Source organism: Lontra canadensis, unplaced genomic scaffold, assembly GCF_010015895.1.
Source record: "Lontra canadensis isolate GAN:19392208 unplaced genomic scaffold, GSC_riverotter_1.0 scaffold45, whole genome shotgun sequence".
In the NCBI taxonomy this organism is placed as follows: Eukaryota; Metazoa; Chordata; class Mammalia; order Carnivora; family Mustelidae; genus Lontra; species Lontra canadensis.
The window spans coordinates 5276512-5296518 of NW_022631039.1; the positions used below are offsets into that span (position 1 = coordinate 5276512).

Below are 20007 nucleotides of genomic sequence, written 5' to 3' on the forward strand. Positions count from 1 at the left end.
CAATTCTGATGGAAGATTCTCTCTGCATGCATCAAAGACCGGGCGGCTGTCTGATTTTACCCCCAAATGCAGGCACGGTGTTTACTAAATTCAGGCAGGCGTGGTCCCCTTATTCCAGAGGCAATATCCCAAACCTAAGTCACACAAGGGGGGAATGTGTACCACTGACTTCAAGGACAAGTGAATCCCCACGAATGGGACAGCACAACTCCAAGCACGCCACCAGCTGCCTTAAGGACTATGATCGCGGATGATGCGTCTGCATCAATGCTAAACCAGCCTCTTTGCATCTCCACGATTCCAAACACAGAGATCGATGAAAAAGTGCTGGGCGAAACACTAACAAACTTATTTGATGACAAGTTCTTTTTTTTTTTTTTTTTCTTTTCTATAAACTATTTGGGAGACCCAGAAAGACAGGGAGAAATTAAAAGTCATCCCAAGCAAATAAGATTATCTTATCTTTTTTTCTTTGAAGATTTTATTTATTTGTGTGAGAGAGAGAGAGAAAGCCCAAGCAAGGGGAACAGCAGAGGGGGAGAGAGAAGCAGGCTCCCCACTGGGGAGCCCTCCATGGGACTCGATCCCAGGACCCTGGGACCGCGACCTGAGCCACAGGCAGATGGCTCATCCAACGGAACACCCAGGTGTCCCTATCTTCTTTTAAACACAGCATTTTCCTAAACAAAACTAACATCATTATCTAGATGCACTACTCCTTTTAAACCTGCTTTGTTCATGAAAGGCAGGGATTTTTCAATCTAGGAATCTCAAAATTTCTTTTTTTCAGGCCACTTACTTAAAACCAAAGTGAACAAAAAACCCTATTTCAATGCCTGTGTACTTTTTTCTATCATGAGGAAATACCGCATTTTATTTTTCTCACTATCGATATTTAACTAGTTTCCACCATTTTGCAATCATCTTTCCAGAGAAAATTACAACATATACTTGTCCAACAGACGTGCATATTGGTTCTCATTTGACCTTCCTTGTGATGCTCACAGCTGACCTTCCTTCCAACGAGCCTGGCATTTCACCGCTCTTCTCAGCAGAAGACATTCTCCTACTTGCTGATAAATTCAGCTGGGTAAAGTAAACTTCTGGCACGGTCTTAAGATTCAGGGAAACGGCACTCACCGCTCTCCTCCGCAGTGTCAAAACCGAAAAGACTGACACACTTTAGGCTCATGATCCATTTCTTTCATGATTATCTTTAAAGGTGCTGTGCTATAAAAGCAAGTATTTATTTTCAAAGAAATTTTAACAGCTTGCATCTGCTTTAAGCATTCATAAATCCACCAGGTTACCAGTCTTATTGAAAAGTGTTCTTCTAGGGGTGCCTGGGTGGCACAGTGGGTTTAGCGCCCCTCTTGGATCCGCCTCAGGTCGTGAGGCTGAGTCCCTCATCGGGCTCATGCTGCAAGGGGAACCTGCTTAAGACTCTCTCTCCCTCTCCCTCTGGTTCCTCCCCGACCCCTGCTCTCCTGCTCTCTCATTAAAAAGTTCTATTTGGGCGCCTGGGTGGCTCAGTGGGTTAAGCCTCTGCCTTCGGCTCAGGTCATGATCTCCAGTTCTTGGGATCAAGCCCCGCGTCGGGCTCTCTGCTTGACGGGAAGCCTGCTTCCCCCCTTCTCTCTGCTGGCCTCTCTGCCTATATGTGATGTTTATCTCTGTCAAATAAATAAATAAAAGATCTTTTAAAAAAAGTTCTATTCTAATTATTTTAATAATCATCTATTTTTCCTATCTCTACGGAAAGGACAAAGTTCTGAGTGTGTATAATATTTATATGCTCTTAAGACTTCCTTCTCTGATACCTGAGGTTTGTAATTAAAAAGCAATTAAATTTGAGCATTTAATGCTGACTACAAACAATTCAAAATTGCTTTTAGGTTAGTAAAATTATATTAACGATACAAGAACTATGTAAGTGATACTGAGATACTAAGACATGAAGTAGGAAATAAATTTTCATGAGGATCATCAACTTCTATTTCAGAAGCAATGAAGACAAACATTTCGAGTAGTATGAAAGAGCCAAACATGATAAATAACTAAATGACAAAGGAGACAGGTTATTAAAGGAGAGAGAGATAAAATCAAGAAACGTGAGGCTGCAGGAAAAAAAAACAAAACAAACAAAGAAAAACACAACCCTCCCTCCAAAACTCAAGTACCTAGGTGTGTGGTTATTTGGGGTGGGGTTGGGGGGAACCTCTGGAAATGGGATATTTGTGCATTTTAAATGCCTATCATAATGTTGGATGCTGAAAACGTCTAATTTTGCACAACTATATACATGTATATATATACACATATATATACGTGTGTATTTATTATATATAAAATTACTTTTATGTGTATAGACAATGAACAGACATCCAGCCCTGAGTTTAGGGACCTTACAACAGGGTTGGGGGGGTAAATGAAACTTCAAGCAGTGAAATTTACTGTAGTGCTTCAGTGTTTTACCTCAGGAGAGAAGTACTGTGGGGGGGGGGAGCCTCACAGGAGCCCCGTGAGACAGTGACTGAAATGGAAAGGCAGCAGCACGCACTCAGCGCTTCCTAACGTGGGGAGCGATCCTGCTGATAACCCTATATCCGCTGGCGTTATACGTGCTTCTGGCTCATCTGCATTCCTGCAGAACCTTGGATCATGAAACTGGGTTCGAAGCCACTTTAGCTGAAGATATTACTTCAGAATCTATTCGTCACAACTGCTTCGAGAGTGGTTTGGAAAGCCAGAGTCCGCACGAGCCTCTCATAGTTTCCTAGGGGTGAGCGCGAAGGACGACGAACTAACCCGCCACCTGCCCTTCCCCATCATGAGGCAGCAGCGAGCTGTCCTCCACCACGACCCAACCACAGGTTCTAACATCTGGTCTCGCGTGCATCTCCACTGCTCCTAAGCTCGCATTTATTTTCAGTTCCCGGTGATGGGGAAGGACCGCTCCGTCCACCCGCGGGCCGCAGCTCGTGCTCACGGCCCGTGCTGCTGTCTCGAACCCCCACGGCCCGGGCTGCGCGGCATCGGTCACAGAGACACGTATAAGCTTCGGTTCTTTCCCCAGGTTCCCGCTGAGAATGAACGAGATGAAGACTTAGCGATGTGAGTGTGACAAGGACTTTTCGGACCGGAAGTACACTTGTGGAATCAAGGCTTTTAGGTAACTAACCTTCAATAGTCACCTCAACTTCGGGGTCCTCACTTGTTTCTGAAGGGACATGCTGAGTAGAATCTTGAAAAAAATAAAATTCTAAAATGACATTCATTATAAAGCACTTTCTGTATGTTCCAACATTTCACTGATTTGTTACTCCAAAAGCAGCCTACAAGAAAATTTTTACTGGCATTTGAATTCAGCTCACAGTTGTTAGGTTACAATATCTAACCCTTTTCATTGCAAACAGGGATGAGAGAAAACAAAAAGGAAAACCGCTGGGCACCTATCTGAGAATACCAAATTACTGGCACTAAGCATTAATGAACTCAAAACCCTCAGATTTTAGAAGGAGATTATAATGCTGTCACTATTCTTTCCCTGCTGTAACTAAAAAATGCTAAGATACAAAGGCTTTTCTCTCTTGTTTACTATTTCCCCTCTCTTTTCAGAAATCCTAGGAGTGGTTTACATCATTAAATTAAAACCACAAGCCACGCTTCGCTTCGGGGACCTTCATATCAAGACAATGACCGGGACAGAGGCACACAGGATTCTATCCCCAAACTTAATGTGGGACTTAGAGATTTTATTTCTATCTGTGTTACTACACAAACAAATGTACGTCAGAATGTTAGTGCTGGAAAGCTCAGCTAGAGAGTATTCTCATCGACTCTCTTTTCATTTTGCAAAGGTTGAGAGATTCATTGATTTGCCAAAGATCATGTTCACTTGTTAGTAAAGGAATAAAGACCAGAACCCAGGTTCGACTCAACTCTGTCCATAATGCACTGTGACCATAAAAATCTCAAACATCAAGTATTTCAAAGCCTAGTATCTGATGACAGCATTGTGGACTACGGAACAACGCAGACTGCCTGAGGACTGCCTGGGCCCAGCGTGGCCTGCACACAGGTAGCTCCCTGTTGCACACGGACCACCTACCTAAAACAGATGTTGTTACAGATGTTATGGAGGAAACATCTGATTACCTGTACACAGTAAGACATTAAAAAAAAAAATTCATCCACAGAATTTTCTGTAAAAAGATCTCAAAAAGAAATGTAAAACTGAATTTGGAAAGCTTAGTCAACATTCCAGGGTCCTTAAGACCTCTCTCTCCTCAAAAGAGGGTAGAAATCAAATTATTTATTTAAAAAAGTTAAATAAAAAGCACATATAAGGAATAAAAATTTATCGTATAGACTCCTGTTTTATTCCAGAGGGGAAAAAGGCACAACGTGACCAGTTTATGAGAGAAATCATAATTCTAAAACAAGAGTCAGGTACCTTATGCCAGTCATCTTGGAGCTATATAAACTGCTGAGAAAAAGGAAGCCATTCGGCAAGGCAACAGTTTCACTCAGGATTGAGAGAATTTCAAGAGCCACACCACAATTAAATATTTCCTCAAGTCCACAATCAGAGGATTCGCTGGGAAACAGACAATGAGGTCCACGCAGGGTAGTCATGGGGATGAAAATAAGCAGAAAGAAAACCCCTCCTTTATTTATCTTATACGGAAATACTACTCTATTCTAAAAAATGGTACCATTAAATAATATGTTTGAGAATGAAGTATGAACAGAGGCCAATCATATTTTTAGGTCCGCAATCCTGAAGCCATTCTTTCTCAAGGGATCCTTAACACGGCCCAAGACAATCAGGATAAAAGGCGGTACTCTGCATCAGGAGAGCTTGACCGACCACTTCCGTTTCCGTCCCCACATGTTTTATTACTCAGTAGAGTAAAATACGTATATAACACCTTAGGACTAAAAAAATAAACCTGCTGGCTAAAAAGGCATACTGTAACAATCACCTTTTTGGTTCCAAATAAGGTGTTTTAAGGGTAATATTTAATAGAGAACAAACATAATACAGATACTGCAAATTAAAAAACCTTTTATATCTAACCTTCTGCTGGTACTTCCATTTCTGTTCCTTCATTGCCTTCTGAAGAATGATGGCTTCCTAAAGAGAAAATAAACCACATATACTAAACCAGTAAAAACTTACATTGAAAGAAGAGAAACTAGGCAACAGTGCAAATCATTTAACACTTAACCATACGACATATACAAACTGATTAATTCTTTCGCAGTTAATTCCAACAATGTGATCTAATTCAGAAAAGACATGTAACACTTCTATTTGAAAGCACAAAAAATTATTTTAAAATGTAAATAGATAAAGTAAACCTAAGTAGGTTTGGGGATTTAATAGTATTTACTGTAACTATACAATAAAATTACTGATAGATGTTGGAATTTGAGATACAGAACAATTATGGTTCAAGGTACCATGCTCATCTGTCAATGACGCACACACAAAAACACAATCAGAGTAAACACTATCTTTGCTCACAGACTCTACTAAAGTCTACACAAACAAGTTCAGGTTTTGCTGTGAAATGTTTCCTGCTTTCCATTTTTACAATGGCGGAAGCTATGGAAACTCAATCCCCATTATTTAATCAAAGTTGTACTAAAAGGAAACTCGTAAGTTAAAATTTAAGATACTACCTTTAGTCTCAAAAGCATTTTAATTCAGGTAATATAATCTGCCTGCTTCTAAAAACTGGAACATAAAGCAATGTATCAGGTTAGGCAGTCACAAGGTAAACAGGCTCATCCTACCAGAGCAGAAGCTTACTCATAAATAGGAAAGAAGGAACCTATAACAGAGAGCCACTTAGGATTAATTGCCCAAACTGCCCCAGAATATTCATCCTCTGTCCTTAATGTCTGAGCTGCAAACATGGAAAAAGCTGAAAACCACTGCCTTCGTGGATCAATGAATGTATTCCCTGGGAGTAAGAGTAAGTCACAGGGGAAGCAAAATCCAATCTGCCTGGCCATCCCCTGGGTACGTGAACTCAGAACGTACTAAAGGTGTGACCCCTCGGACATAGGTTTTAAGTGTATTTTATCTTAATTTTTTAAAGAGCATCAATTACGGTTTCAAAAACTCCCATTCAATACCTAGTACCCTTTAAAAAGCCACATTAAAGTCAAATACTTTGGGTTTCTGAATGTCTAGCTTTATGAAGCCATAATTATCCTGGGGTTCTCTTCCACGTACTCCATATTATAAAGACTCACCTGAGCTCAAAATGCTAGGTAAATCTATAAATCTAGAGCCACGGTTTATTCTTTTATTAACTTTTAAACTATGCTTTCTCAACACACAGTGACACCCCCACCCCCAACACCTTTAACGTTAACATCTGAATTCATGGAGCTTCCTGACTTTTGACTGTAAAGTCAAAGAAAACAAAAGATGTGAGGTCAAAGGAATGCGAGATAATGAGGCAAAGAACAGTGCTTCACAGGAAAGGGTGGGTCAAATTAGGAGACTGTTCCACCCTGATATCACAAAGAGTGAGTGTCAACAAGGATTGTGTCCTTTCTGTTCTTTTTTTAAATCTGAAATAAGCAATTGCATTTATAGTCAAAGTAAACTTAAAAAAAAAAAAAAAAAAAACCCTACTCGACCACAGCCAGAATAGACAGAAGTAAAAGCCATCACAAACAGCCTACCATCCTCAAGTTAGGGCACACCATCCAATAATTCCCAGAAAAGGATTCAATTAATAAACGTAGGGATTTATTTACAAAGTGGTTATTTCACAGATCTTTCTAAAAACTAAATATCAACATGACCTTATCAAAATTTACAGTACTAGCTATACAATAAACACCGTATTTCTGGCTATTCTGATATAAGGTATAAATGTGTACTTTACCTTAAATATGAAAGTGTGTCATGTACCCATTTCGAGATTCATTACTAGATTCACAAAAGGGAAAATTGGTTTTGAAAAATTGTTGCTTGTGAAGTTCATTTATGTTTAAAAAAAAGGCCAATACATTTTCTTTTTCCTTTTCCATTTAGAAAAGTAACAATACAGATATTAATACTAAAACACAGTCTGTGCAATATAAAGAACATCACATCAGAACAGTTATGTGGGAAAACGGAAGCAAAAAGGTTATACCTTGCAAAGACTTCGAAAGGGGGAGTTTGTCATCAACATCATCAGTTTCGGAAGGGCCTGCTTTGGAATACAAAGATAATACTTCAAAAGTAATCCCAAAAATATATTTTGGGTCACTTTAGTAAACAGATTTGGGTGAGAGATATGGAGTAATACAGCCTTTTCATGAACCAAAAAAAAAGGCAAAATGAAAAAAAATATATGACAAAATGAATGGTGTCGATTCATGGTCTTAGTGAATGGAAAAGGTGTACTCAGATAAATTCGTTTATAGACAGTCCAACGAAATTTTGAAAATGACCAGACATATATGGATTGAATGGGAATGACATGTCTAAAATGGTGGACATGGGTCTTTCTACCCAGTAGATGGCTGGTTTCTAACAGCAAAACTGTAACTTTCCACTTAACACAGATTTTAACTGATCTATCACACAAGGTGTATTTCCTCCTTCCTTTGCAAATATTTAAAAAATGTTTTGTCATGCTGAAGAAAACTGCTGAATCAACTGTTAGACCTTCCTCAGAATCTCTAAACTCATGTAATTAAACTATCAGTGAGCCTGAATCTCCACTGAAACAGAAAACAAGACAAACTAACAATTAATTCATCATTCCCCCTTTCCTGCAGATCCATAGGACTCCTTAAAAACCTCACACTGTCCTTCCTAGTTATTAATACATAAAGCATTTTGAGTCAACTAAACCTTCACAGAAGGCTATAAAGATTTTGACAACGCTACATGCAGTATCAAGTTTGTTAGTGATGAGAGTTATCAATCTGAAACAGACACAACTAATGGCTACTTAAAAGAAACAATGTTCTTGAGGCTGTGACCTCAAGTCCTGTGATGACTACAGGGAAGAAAAAAAAAAAACAACAATGTTCTTGTACTAAAATGAATACAAGACACTTCACTATCTCTGAATCCAGGACCGTATTTTAAGACTTTTGAAAAGTACCAACTCATGAGAAATTTCACAAAGACCCAAAATACACATTCATTATAAGTAAAGAACACGTTGTAGAAGAAAACAAGTTTCAGAGAAAATGCACAAACTGTATTTGAAATTTCAATTAAGAGCAAGACACTGAATGAAAGAGACTTGAATTCAAATGCCAGATTCACTGCTTCCTAGTCCTATGCTCCTGCGTAAACAATACACAGAAAACAATTAAGTGACAGCTAAGGGTGTTACCTGACCTCTAAATTCGGCTTTAGCTGCTTTTTCTGAAGTCTGGCTCCATAGTATTCTCAGCATTGTTCTGGTCCCATCTTTTAAAAAGAAGGTCCTCCTTCCACAAAGTACATTTTTGTACGATGTTCAATGTATAGGATTTGTTTTAAATAGCCTGTTTACTTCTGAATTCTAATTACACTAATTATATTATGTTCAGAGAATTTAAGATTATCTGTGAACAAGGATAAAGTCCATTTTTGTAAAAGAGTCTTGCTTTGTAAATTGATGTGCTTGGTGCTGAGGTCTATATGTGCCATCAAGTAGCTTACGTTTCTAAACCGGAGAATGCGAATTTCCTACTTATAATCTGCCGGCGTTCATCAGTGTGATGTTTTAGTTACTGACAGTCACTCGTTAGAATCTCCCGCATGACTGGGGTGCCTGGGTGGCTCAGTAGTTACCTGCCTTCGGCTCAGGTCATGATCCCAGGGTCCTGGGATTGAGACCCGCATCGGGCCCCTGGCTCACCAGGGAGCCTGTTTCTCCCTCTGCCTGCCAGCCTCCGCATGCACTCTGTCAAATAAATAAATCTTAAAACCTTTAAAAAAATGCTTAAAAACCTTAAAAAAAAATCTCCCACATGACTGAGATCTACAAATTTTAACAACTGTGCCAAGTCTTTATTTCTATTTTAATCTTGAGACTATATTGTAAGGTATATACAAAGGTGTATGTTTGTCTGTGTGTATATATATACTACACGGTATACATTAATAACCACTATATCAACCACTATAACACCCATGTAGTTTAACTTTTTATACCTATTACTTTTTTCTTCTTTGGTCTCAAATTAATATTGTTAAACTTGACTTCTAGTAGTTATATTTGCCCAGGATACCTTCACAGATCACTACCCTCTCAAACTACCTATGTTTAATTTTAGCTATGTATGTTTTAACACACATACATACATTTTATTCATTCTAAGAACACTCAAAATGCAAGTGGTGTCTACGCAGTCATGGAAATCAAACAGTCCTAATGCTCCCATCTGAGGACCGCTACCCTAGGGAAGCACTGACACGTGCACAGAGATATGTCGGAGACTATCTTAAAATGCTGAAAGTTTTGGAGGAAAACATAAATGTCCAATGCAGAAGAAGAACAAACGAACTACATATACTGTACAACAATACTATTAAATATACAAGTGGTAAAACGAGTTCATCTCAAAAACTCAAACTGAATGAGGGACATACAAGTTGGTATGTACATACTAACATATATATTATGATACCATTTGTGTCAAGCTTAAAAACTAACAAAATACTAAATATAAAACACATGTGCATGGAAATACTCACACAGACACATCTGTGGGAACAGATACAGAGTAAAGGCATAAAATCCTTATGGCTAAGGCTTAACCCTGCTGGCTGAGTCAATTAAGCATCTGACTCTCTATTTCAGCTCAGGTCAGGATCTCAGGGTCCTGAGATCTGGTGCCGGACTAGACCGCACACGGAACCTGCTTAGCATCAATCCTCTCTCTTTCTCTTTCTCCCTTTGCCCTGCCAGCAACCCCAAAGAAACCCAAACAAACCTTTACTGATAAGGACGAGCCTCAATTTCAAGAAAATGGTCAACTTGGAATAACACAAAAGAAAAGTAGAAATTTGGGAGAGCCCAAAGAAGAGTGTCAATTACGGTTGGGCGGGGTGTGGGGGGGATGTGTGTCAAAAGACTAAGATTCCAAAAACCTGGGCAGATGTACGTTATGTCTTTAGGTTTCAATATTTCACTTTAAAATAAAGTATTTTAGAAATACATACAGCAATGCAAATAAATGATCTGCAAGCACACCTAACAATATGTCTCAGAAACTTTGTTTAGAGCCTAGGGGTCTCCAGCTGGATCATCTGGTGGAATAAGTTGATTCTGCAGTTGTGAGTTCAAGCCCCACACTAGGTGTAAAGATTACTTTAAATAAATAAATAAATAAATAAATAAATAAATAAATAAATAAATAAATAAAAATATTTTTTGAAAAACTGAAGCCTAAAACAGTACATGCAAAAGGATTCCACTTAAGTGAAACACAAAACCAGACAAAACTAAGGTAGGTTGCTATAGGTCAGGAGAAGGGTCACCACTGGAAGTGGTTGCCTAGAAAGGAGCCCAAGGGAAGGAGCTTCTAAGGACATTGGCACCTAACGACAGCCCTTCCGAAAGCACGAGGAAACACGGACCCAGGGTCAGCTGGAGATGTCAATGCTGTTTAGAATGACTAGCACAAGGAGACAGAAGTAGCAGTAGGGATAGCAGACGTAAAAGACTATCAACCAACCTTAACAGAGTTAAAATAGCTGAAATTATGCAAAGAGTATTCTCCAACCACAAGAAAAATGAGAATCAGTAACAGAAAAGACACTGAGGAGTCCACAAGGATGTGGAAATTAAAACTACATACTTCTTAAAAACAAAAAACAAACAAAACCAAGTACACACTTCTGCTATGACCCAGGAATCACAATACTGGGTTATCTCCCCAAAACATACAAAAGCACTAATTCAAAGGGATCTATGCACCCCTATGTTCACTGTAGCATCACTTACGTTGGCCAAATTATGGAAGCATCCCAAGTGTCTATAGACAGATGAATGGAAAAAGAAAATGTGGAATACAGAGAGAATGGAATACTATTCAGCTATAAAAAGAACGAAATCCCGCCACTTGCAATGACATGGGCAGAGCTAGAATATTGTGCAAAGCAAAATAAGTCAGTCAGAGACAGACAAATACCCTATGATTTCACTCATATGTGGAACTTCAGAAACAAACGAGTAAAGAGGAAAAAATAACAGAAAGACAAAGGGAGAAACAGACTCATAACTACAGAAACACAAAGATGGTTACCAGAGGGAGGTGGCAGGGGGATGGGAGGAACAGGTGACAGGGATCTGGAGCACACTCGTCAGCGACGAGCACTGGGTGTTGTATGAAAGTGCTGAATCATATATTGTAAACCTGAAACTAACAACGCTGTATATTAACTACACTAGAATTAAAATAAAAACTTACTTAAACTGTACATCTCTACAAAAGCACAGGAAAAGAAGAAATCACAAGGAAAATCAAAAAATGTTTTGAATTGAATGAAAATAAATACAAACTTTGTGGACTACTGAACTGAGGCTTAAGAGGGAAATTTATGGGATTAAATGCTTCTATTAGAAAAAACTGCAAATCAAGGATTTAATCTTCTGTCTTAAGAAACACAAAATAAAAACATTAAAATTAACACAAGAAAAAAGAAAGAAAGTTAAGAGTAAAAGTCACTACAAGTACAAGCTGGATCTCTGAGAGAAAAGAAAAATTAAGTAAAAGCTCTAAAGCCTGACCGATGGTTCTCCACTGCTAGTGACTATGTCCCCACTCCACGGGGACTGATTATATCACAGAATTATTCCAGCTTTTATTTAAGATTTTATTCATTTATTTGACAGAGAGAGAGATCACAAGTAGGCAGAGAGGCAGGCAGAGAGAGAGGGGAAAGCAGGCTCCCTGCTGAGCAGAGAGCTCAATGCAGGGCTCGATCCCAGGACCCCGGGATCATGACCTGAGCCAAAGGCAGAGGCTTATTAACCCACTAAGCCACCCAGGCGCCCTAAAATTATGGCAGTTTTGATGGTCACAGTTAGGGAGATACTACTGGTATCTAGTCGGTAACGGCCAGGAAAGCTACTACACCTTCTATACAACTCATAGCATAACAGTGAACTGTTTGATCAAAATGTCAATACTGACAAGCTTGAGAAACCCTGAGCCAGAGCAACCAAGAAAAACAGACACAAATCTAAAAAGACTGAAAATTAGAGGGGCATCACTACAGACCTTGAAATACTGAAATTAAAAACAAAACAAAAAAACCGCGTAAGGCGAAGTAGACAGATTCCCTAAAAGACACAAACTGCTTAAGCTCAATCAAGGATACATAGGGGTGTCTGCGTGGCTCAGTGGGTTAAAGCCTCTGCCTTTAGCTCAGGTTGTGATCCCACGGTCCTGTGATCGAGCCCCCCATGGGGCTCTCTGCTTCAGCAGGGGGCCTGCTTCCCCACCCCCCCATCCTCTGTCTCTGCCTACTTGTGATCTCTCTGTCAAATAAATGAAATCTTTTTTAATTTTTTTTTTTTTAAAGGAAGAAGAGGGGCGCCTGGGTGGCTCAGTGGGTTAGGCCTCTGCCTTCGGCTCAGGTTGGGCTCAGGGTCCTGGGATCGAGCCCCACATCGGGCTCTCTGCTCAGTGAGGAGCCTGCTTCCTCCTCTCTCTGCCTGCCTCTCTGCCTACTTGTGATCTCTGTCTGTCAAATAAATAAATAAATTCTTAAAAAAAAAAAAAAGGGGGGGAAGAAGAAATACATAACCTGAACAGCCCACATCTATTATAAGAAATTTAAAAACCAAAAAATAGACTGAGTTTAAAAACTTTCCATTATGGAAACCAAAAGGTCTAGGTGGCTACACTGGCAAATTTCACCAAACACTAAAGAACAGAATAGTACCAAATCTACAAAAACACTGCTCCATTACATCACTTCCCAATTCATTACTTCCCAATTCATTCTACTGAGGCCAGTATTAACCAAAACCAAATACAAAGACATTTACAAGAAAAGAAGCCTTCCGACTCATATAGCTTAAAATCAATAATATATAGAAAGAATACATTATAGCCAAATAGGGTTTATTACCCCAGTAATGTGTGGCTGGTTTAACATTTGAAAATTAATATCAATCACCATTTTAACAAGAGTAAAGAAGAAAAACCCATATAATCATCTCTAGAGATATAGAAGACCTTTTTTTTTTTTTAAAGATTTTATTTATTTATTTGACAGAGAGAGATCACAAGCAGGCAGAGAGGCAGGCAGAGAGAGAGGAGGAAGCAGGCTCCCCGCTGAGCAGAGAGCCCGATGCGGGGCTCGATCCCAGGACCCTGAGATCACGACCTGAGCTGAAGGCAGAGGTTTAACGCACTGAACCACCCACGTGCCCAAGAAGACCTTTTTCTTTAAAAAGATTTTGTTTATTTATTTATCAGAGAGAGAGAGCGCACACAAGCAGGGGGAACAGCAGGCAGAGGGAGAAGCAGGCTCCCCACCGAGCGAGGACAGTGAGGGACAATCATGACCTGAGCTGAAGGCAGACACTTAACCAACTGAGCCACACAGGCGCCCCTAGAAAAGACCTTCTACAAATTCGACATCCAATCCCTACCAGCACAGACAAAAGAGAACTTCCTCAAACAGATAAAAGGCATCTACGAAAACCTCACGGCTACTCTACTTAAAGATCTGGACGTCTACTCTCTCCATTCCTGTCCGACACAACACCAGAGGGTCCCAGAGAGCACAATTAACACAAGGAAAAGGAAGGAATGACACTGTCTACTTAGAAAGTCCCGAAGACTTTACCCACAAGTTGCTAGAACTAGTAAGTGAATTTTAACTGAGTCACAAGATACCAGGTCAGTACCTAAAAACTGGAGTTCTCGGGACTGGCCACAGTTGGAAGTGAAATGTGTAAGAACAGCCCCATTCTCAGTAACGACAAAAAACATTACATATTTAGATGTAAATCTTACAAAATGTGCATACAGGATCTCTCTGCCAAAAACAAACCTCTGAAAAAGGGAATCTAGGAAAAGCTATAGAAAGCATGTTCATGAACCAGAAGAAGGGGCATGAAGGGAATGAGCCTGTATCGGCTGCACGGACTGACCACAATCTCTATCAGTACCCCCGCAGTTTTCTGAACAAATCACCGAGTTGATTTTTACAACTCATATGAAAAGATAAAGGAGCTAAAACAGACCAAACAATTTTGAGAAAGAACAACAATTCTGTAGGACTCCCACACTCTGATTTCAAGACTTACTATACGCTACAGTACTCGACACATGTAGAATCGGTGAAAGGAGACACAGAGATCAACGGAACAGAATATTCAGAGCCACAAAGGTAATGCAATGGGAAAGAACAGTCTTTCAACAAACGCTACTGGAAAATCTGGACAGCCATACACTCCAGTTGGAACCAAACATTCTCCACACCATACAAAAGTAAGGCCTAAACTGATTGAAGACCTAAACGTAAAATTACACAATTTTTATAAAACACAGAAGATATGCATTGTCTAGCTCTTACCTTCAACTGTACCTAAAGTACTACATTTCAAGCAATCTCTCCCTCTACAAACATCTGATTTCCAACCCTCATCTTCCAGTTTTTTTTTTCCAGTGATCTCTTAAATCACTCAACCTACAGTCTCAAAAGGGGACAGGAAAGCTTCTATACTCGTGGCTGAGAATGACACAGCTCTGAACAGACAGTACCAAAGATGAAAGCAGACCTTTTTATTGTAAAAATAATTTGTGTTGAAAAAGACTATTTCATTCAACAGTATTTATCAAACTTATGTCCATGTATTAGGAAGGCACCAACGGCTACTTTTATAAAGGCTAAATTTTTTCCAAAATTTTAACTGTTTAATTCAAACTCCAAAGAACTGTCTCAACCTCTTAGCCATGTGATTACTAACATCACAAGAATAAAATGTGCAAAACTGACAAAAAAAATAATGAAATTCACTATTAAAGTTGAATATATGTACATAGGTATTCACATGACTGCAAATCAGAATAAATTCATTCATAAAACTTTCACAATGCTCCAGAATTCATAAGAGTTTATCTTTTTAAATGAGCTACAAGTAGCAGGCAAATCACAAATCACAAGTAAAACGAGGTCTCTAAGACACTGACTAAAATGGCTAAAAAGAAGACGACTGACAGGACAAGTGTGGGCAAGGATGCAGAACAACTCAGAACTCCTCATACATTGCCGGTGGAAATGTAAAATAGTACAAGCACTGTGCAAAACACTTTGGTGGTTTCTTACAAAATTAAATACCTACCATATGTCCCAGCTATGCCATTTCTAGGAATCTACTCAAGAGAAATGAAGGCATATTTCCATACAACAATTTGCACACAAAAATTCAAAGCAACTTTGTTTTTAAGAACCCCCCCAAAGCAGAAACAACCAAAATATCAATATACAAAGAGATAAACAAACTGATAGACAGACAAGCAATGGAATAATCCTCAGCAATAAAATGGCATTAGTTATGGATATATGTAACACTGTGGATGAATTTCAAAACAATTATGTGGAATGAAAGAAGTCACATCCCATCCCAAGAAAACAGTACATACTTTATAATGATTCCACCTACAGAAATTTCTTAAAAAATGGAAACTCATGTCAAATGACAGGAAACAGATCAGTGGTTGGCTGGGGAGGGCGGTGAATTGCAACAAAACACAAAGGAACTTGAGGGTTACGGAAATGTCATTATCCTAACTGAAGTACAGACAGATTTATGGGTATATACAGACAACGATACTAATCAGCTTTTATACTTTAAATATTTTCAAGTATTTTATGTACCTCTAAAAATAAAATGGACTATAAATATAGAAAACACTCTTCTCAACTAAAAGCCAATGATGAGTAAGAGCAAACTGCATTACTAAGGCACAACCTTTAACAAGCGAGCAGAAAGATGTGGAATGAGGGGAGAAATAACAGCCAAAAATTTATGCAAGTCTTACCTTTTGCAGATTTTTAAGATAATGATAACGGTTACACAGGTATTTTTTGTTGCACAGAATATCTGAGGCTCAAAAGACCTCTTGTGTCTTGCAAATAACACTAGAAACTAGAACTGAATTCTAGATGGTGCCCAACTTTTGCTTGCCTCTCAAGAACATCAATGGCTATTTTACATTCCCCGGTAGACAGATGACTTATTTCACTGCCACATTTTGGAAATCTATCTTATTCCAGCGATAAATTATAAGCATGCATGCCAATCAAGAAACAATCCATAAAGCAGTATTCAATGAATTTAGGCAATTGGCAAATCTGAATTTTAACCGCCAACAACTTTTGGAAAGAAAAACGGTATACACAGTATTACCTTGAACGTTATATTGGTAGTAATCAGGGTCCTCTGATTCTTCTTTTACTGTCACAGCTGCCATTTCCAGGGAAATACCTGTAAAAGGAAGTGAACGTACCTAATTACACTTTAGGGCATGCAGGTAGACGATGCAAGAAAATCTCTCCTGCCCTAATAATGCAGAGCAATGCATACGTAAAAACTCGGAAAGGACAAAAGTTTGCTAGGTATAGCAAAGGGGCAAAATCATCTAAAATCCAAACGAAACAAAGTTCTAACTGTTACTAATTTTCTGAGATTACCTGCTGCGAACTTTTTTCTCGGACATTCTTATCTCTGGATTTGAAGAAAATTAGTCATACTTCTCTTTTCACGCAGCATTAAAATGCTTTCACAGGGCCACCTGGCTGGCTCAGTTGGTAGAGCACACGACTCCTAATCTCATGTCATGAGTTCAAGTCCCACACTGCGTGCCGAAATTACTAAAGGAATCAGAAAGACTTTTACAAACTACTGAAAATCACGAGTAGGGGCACCTGGGTGACTCCGTCGGGCATGCATCTGTCTGGGCTCAGGTCATGGTCTCAGAATCAGAATTGAAGCCCCGCATCAGGCTCCATGCTGGGCACAGAACCTGCTTAAAATTGTCTCTCTTCCTCTCCCTCTGCCCCCCGCTGAGAGGTGGAAGGGAATATTTGTAAACCTCAGTTGTAATGACTCAACACTCCGCAGTCAAGATGGCATAACTGTAAACCATTTTCAGAAGATACACTGATTTTTCTTCCCTCCTAATAAATCCCTTTATAAACAAGGGGACAAAATGTACCTTTCTGCCTAACGCTGTGCCTACGGTTAGGACAGATAATTGGACGTGGGCCTCTGTGGCTAGAACAAAAGCACACACCGTCCAACTGCACACGCGTGAAGGCTCACTGTGTGCGGCTCTCCAGCGGTCTGACCCTGTGCCGGCGCTACGGGACGTGAGCAGCCGGGAGAGAGTGCCGCCAACTGGAAATAGCCAGGAAGAGCTAGCTTTCCATACCAAGGGACACTTATCCCTAAAGCAACAAGCAATTACCAACAGGAGACGGGTGTGCTCCCCACGGCGGCGGCAGAGAACAGTCTGGAACCCTTGAGAGTCTGCGGGCTGTCCCTTTACCACAACGGTGCTCATCAGTGAAGTTAAGAGAAAAATGAAAGCAGACAAAAAAGGCAAATCCAGCGGGGATTCAGACACTTCGGGGATGAAGGTTCGCGCGGCCCCAAACAGGCGAACCACCTCACCAGCTAACGTCCTGACTGAAGGCAAAGGAAGTGCAACGCAGTGGGCAATGAATTAAAGAAGGTATTAATTTTTGTGACAAACTACAGAAATGTGAACATGTGCCTATTTTCTTCCATGTTAGGAATGTGTCTTTCTGCAAATGCAACGTATTTGGGGATATAAACCGTTCTCCGTTCTACTGTGCATTATTATTTTACAAGTTTTGTTCGGCTTCCATTACCATGTAGCCTCTAGAATAAAGAATATTCAAATAGGTTGAGAGTGAATCTGAGACACAAATAACACAGCTCACGAATGGACACGACTGGACACTACTAGGTTTCCCAGAGACAGGCACGAAGACTGTCGGGACCCTGGAAGCCCTCATTCTGGGGAGAGGCCAGAAACGACGGACTCTGTGCGAAAGAGAGCTGCAGCCTGCCCGCAGAACAGCTGTCCTGTTCTCGGAAAGCGCAAGTGTGTGGAGGAGGGTGCGGACGGAGCAGCCAGAGGGAGTAGCCAGTGCGGTCACGACGCTGTTGTCCCAGTTCCAGACACACTCCCAGACCCTGCTGGAGCCTGGACTGCAAACCAGTCTGGCTCCTTGCAAGAATTCCCAAGGGAGGACAACAGGGAGAAGGCTACAGGGCCAGAGCAGAAACCATGAACCGGCAACGTCCTTTCGGCTTCTTGTCTGCATTTTGTCCCCATCAGGGTCACAGACCCTCCACCAACCTGGTGAAAGCAGACCCTTCCCATAGCAAATAGCAAACAGCAAGACCCAGTGGAAATTTTTCCACCACCACCAGAACCAGTTTTAACACGTCCCCGTCCCTTCAGATGCCAGCACCACCCAACAGTCTGCCACCTCAGAAGTCAGAATCAAAGTTCTAGGGGTGGCGGCCAATTCCCGGGGTTGTTCCACATCTGATACTGTATCATACTCCTCGTTACCAAGCTAGTGATGAAAACCGGCTCATCTTTACGGTGGATTTTCTCTACGGCTTCTTTCTCCTGACCAGACCATGACTGTTGTACCCAAAACATATATAAAAAAAAAAAAAGTAAAATGGAAATATCAAAAGAAATTGCAGGATAAATTGGGAATATGAAGACAACAAGAGGGAGAACAAAGAAACCTTGGGGTACCTGGGTGGCCCAGTCATTAAGCATCTGCCTTCGGCTCAGGTCATGATCTCAGGGTCCTGGGATCGAGCCCCACATAGGCTCCCTGCTCAGCAGGAAGCCTGCTTCTCCCTCTCCCACTCCCCCTGCTTGTTTTCTGTCTCTCGCTATCTGTCTCCCTCTCTCTCTCTGTGTCGCATCAATAAATAAAATCCTTAAGAAAAAAAAAAACCTCTGTGAGAGCAATTCTATTATATTCATACATAAAGATGGTTAAAGAATTCAATAAAACAGGATGTACAAAATGGTGATTCAGTTGCAATCAACCAAAAGCTAAACAGAAAACTGAGATCTCCTGTGGCAGGAAAAAGGGAAAAACCTTCTGTAAAAAAGTGTAATAGATTAAAATACTTCCTCCCAATGAAGATATTCAATGCTACCCTTCTTGCACATCTCCCAAAAAACCAGGACTTGGCCTATATGCAACATACACAGAAGTTCCCGTTCTCTCTCCCCAACATCCCTCTCTCACACAAGCACAATTAATACAGCCTCGCCTTGGGGCGCCCAGGTGGCTTGGTTGGCTCAGGTCAGGATCTCAGGGTCTGGGATTGGGTCCCCAGTCGGGCTCCATGCTCAGCACGTAATCTGCTTGTCCCTCTCCTCTCTCGCTCTCAAATAAATTAAATCCTAAAAAAAATAAATAAATACAGCTTCCCTTTCCCCAACTACCTACCCCCAATGCCAGTAGTTGCCACCGGGCGAGGTAGGCGGCTACATCAGGGAGGCCCCGGGAAGCAGAGGAGGCTGGCAGAACGAGAAGGGAACTAAAAGGAGGGGCAGGGGACACCAAGGGAGGGCTTTAGGAGACTGAGCTAGATGAGAGGGCAAGCAGGAGCGGTGACAACCCAGTAGGGAGGGTCAGAGCGGCCGTGAGGTGAGGAGGGTGGTGAGGAGCCATGGGTTAGACAACAGGACGGGGGTCACATGAAGTCAATATACTAAGAACGTCTGGCTGGCAGGATTCTCCTTCTACCAGAAGGGAATTATACAAGAAAAGGGCGGGGGGAACCCTTGGGATGTTGAAGATCTGGGCATGGAAAATATAAAATGTAAATGAATGCATGTATGTATTCATGTGCATGGAAACACCCCCAGGCGCACACACCAGTTCCCAAGCTTCGTCGCTTCAGAAGCAGAGACATCCCAAACGCAACAAGCACGCCCAACACCAAGACCCTA

At 40.7% G+C, this 20007-nt stretch overlaps 1 protein-coding gene across 12 annotated transcripts in view; it reads right to left on the reverse strand.

Moving 5' to 3' along the window:
- The window catches only part of GTF2I (general transcription factor IIi), a 101685-nt gene that overhangs the window by 38716 nt on the left and 42962 nt on the right, over positions 1–20007 (reverse strand). For 2 of the 12 annotated variants that reach the window (XM_032872400.1, XM_032872398.1), the window contains exons 9-12: positions 16395–16472; positions 7167–7223; positions 5084–5140; positions 3182–3244 (exon numbers count right to left, since the gene is read on the reverse strand). In XM_032872400.1, coding sequence (XP_032728291.1) covers positions 3182–3244; positions 5084–5140; positions 7167–7223; positions 16395–16472 — 255 coding nt within the window. Of the gene's footprint in view, positions 1–3181; positions 3245–5078; positions 5141–7166; positions 7227–16394; positions 16473–20007 lie in introns of those variants that run through there. The other 10 variants (XM_032872399.1, XM_032872397.1, XM_032872403.1 and 7 more) reach the window with 6 other exon arrangements.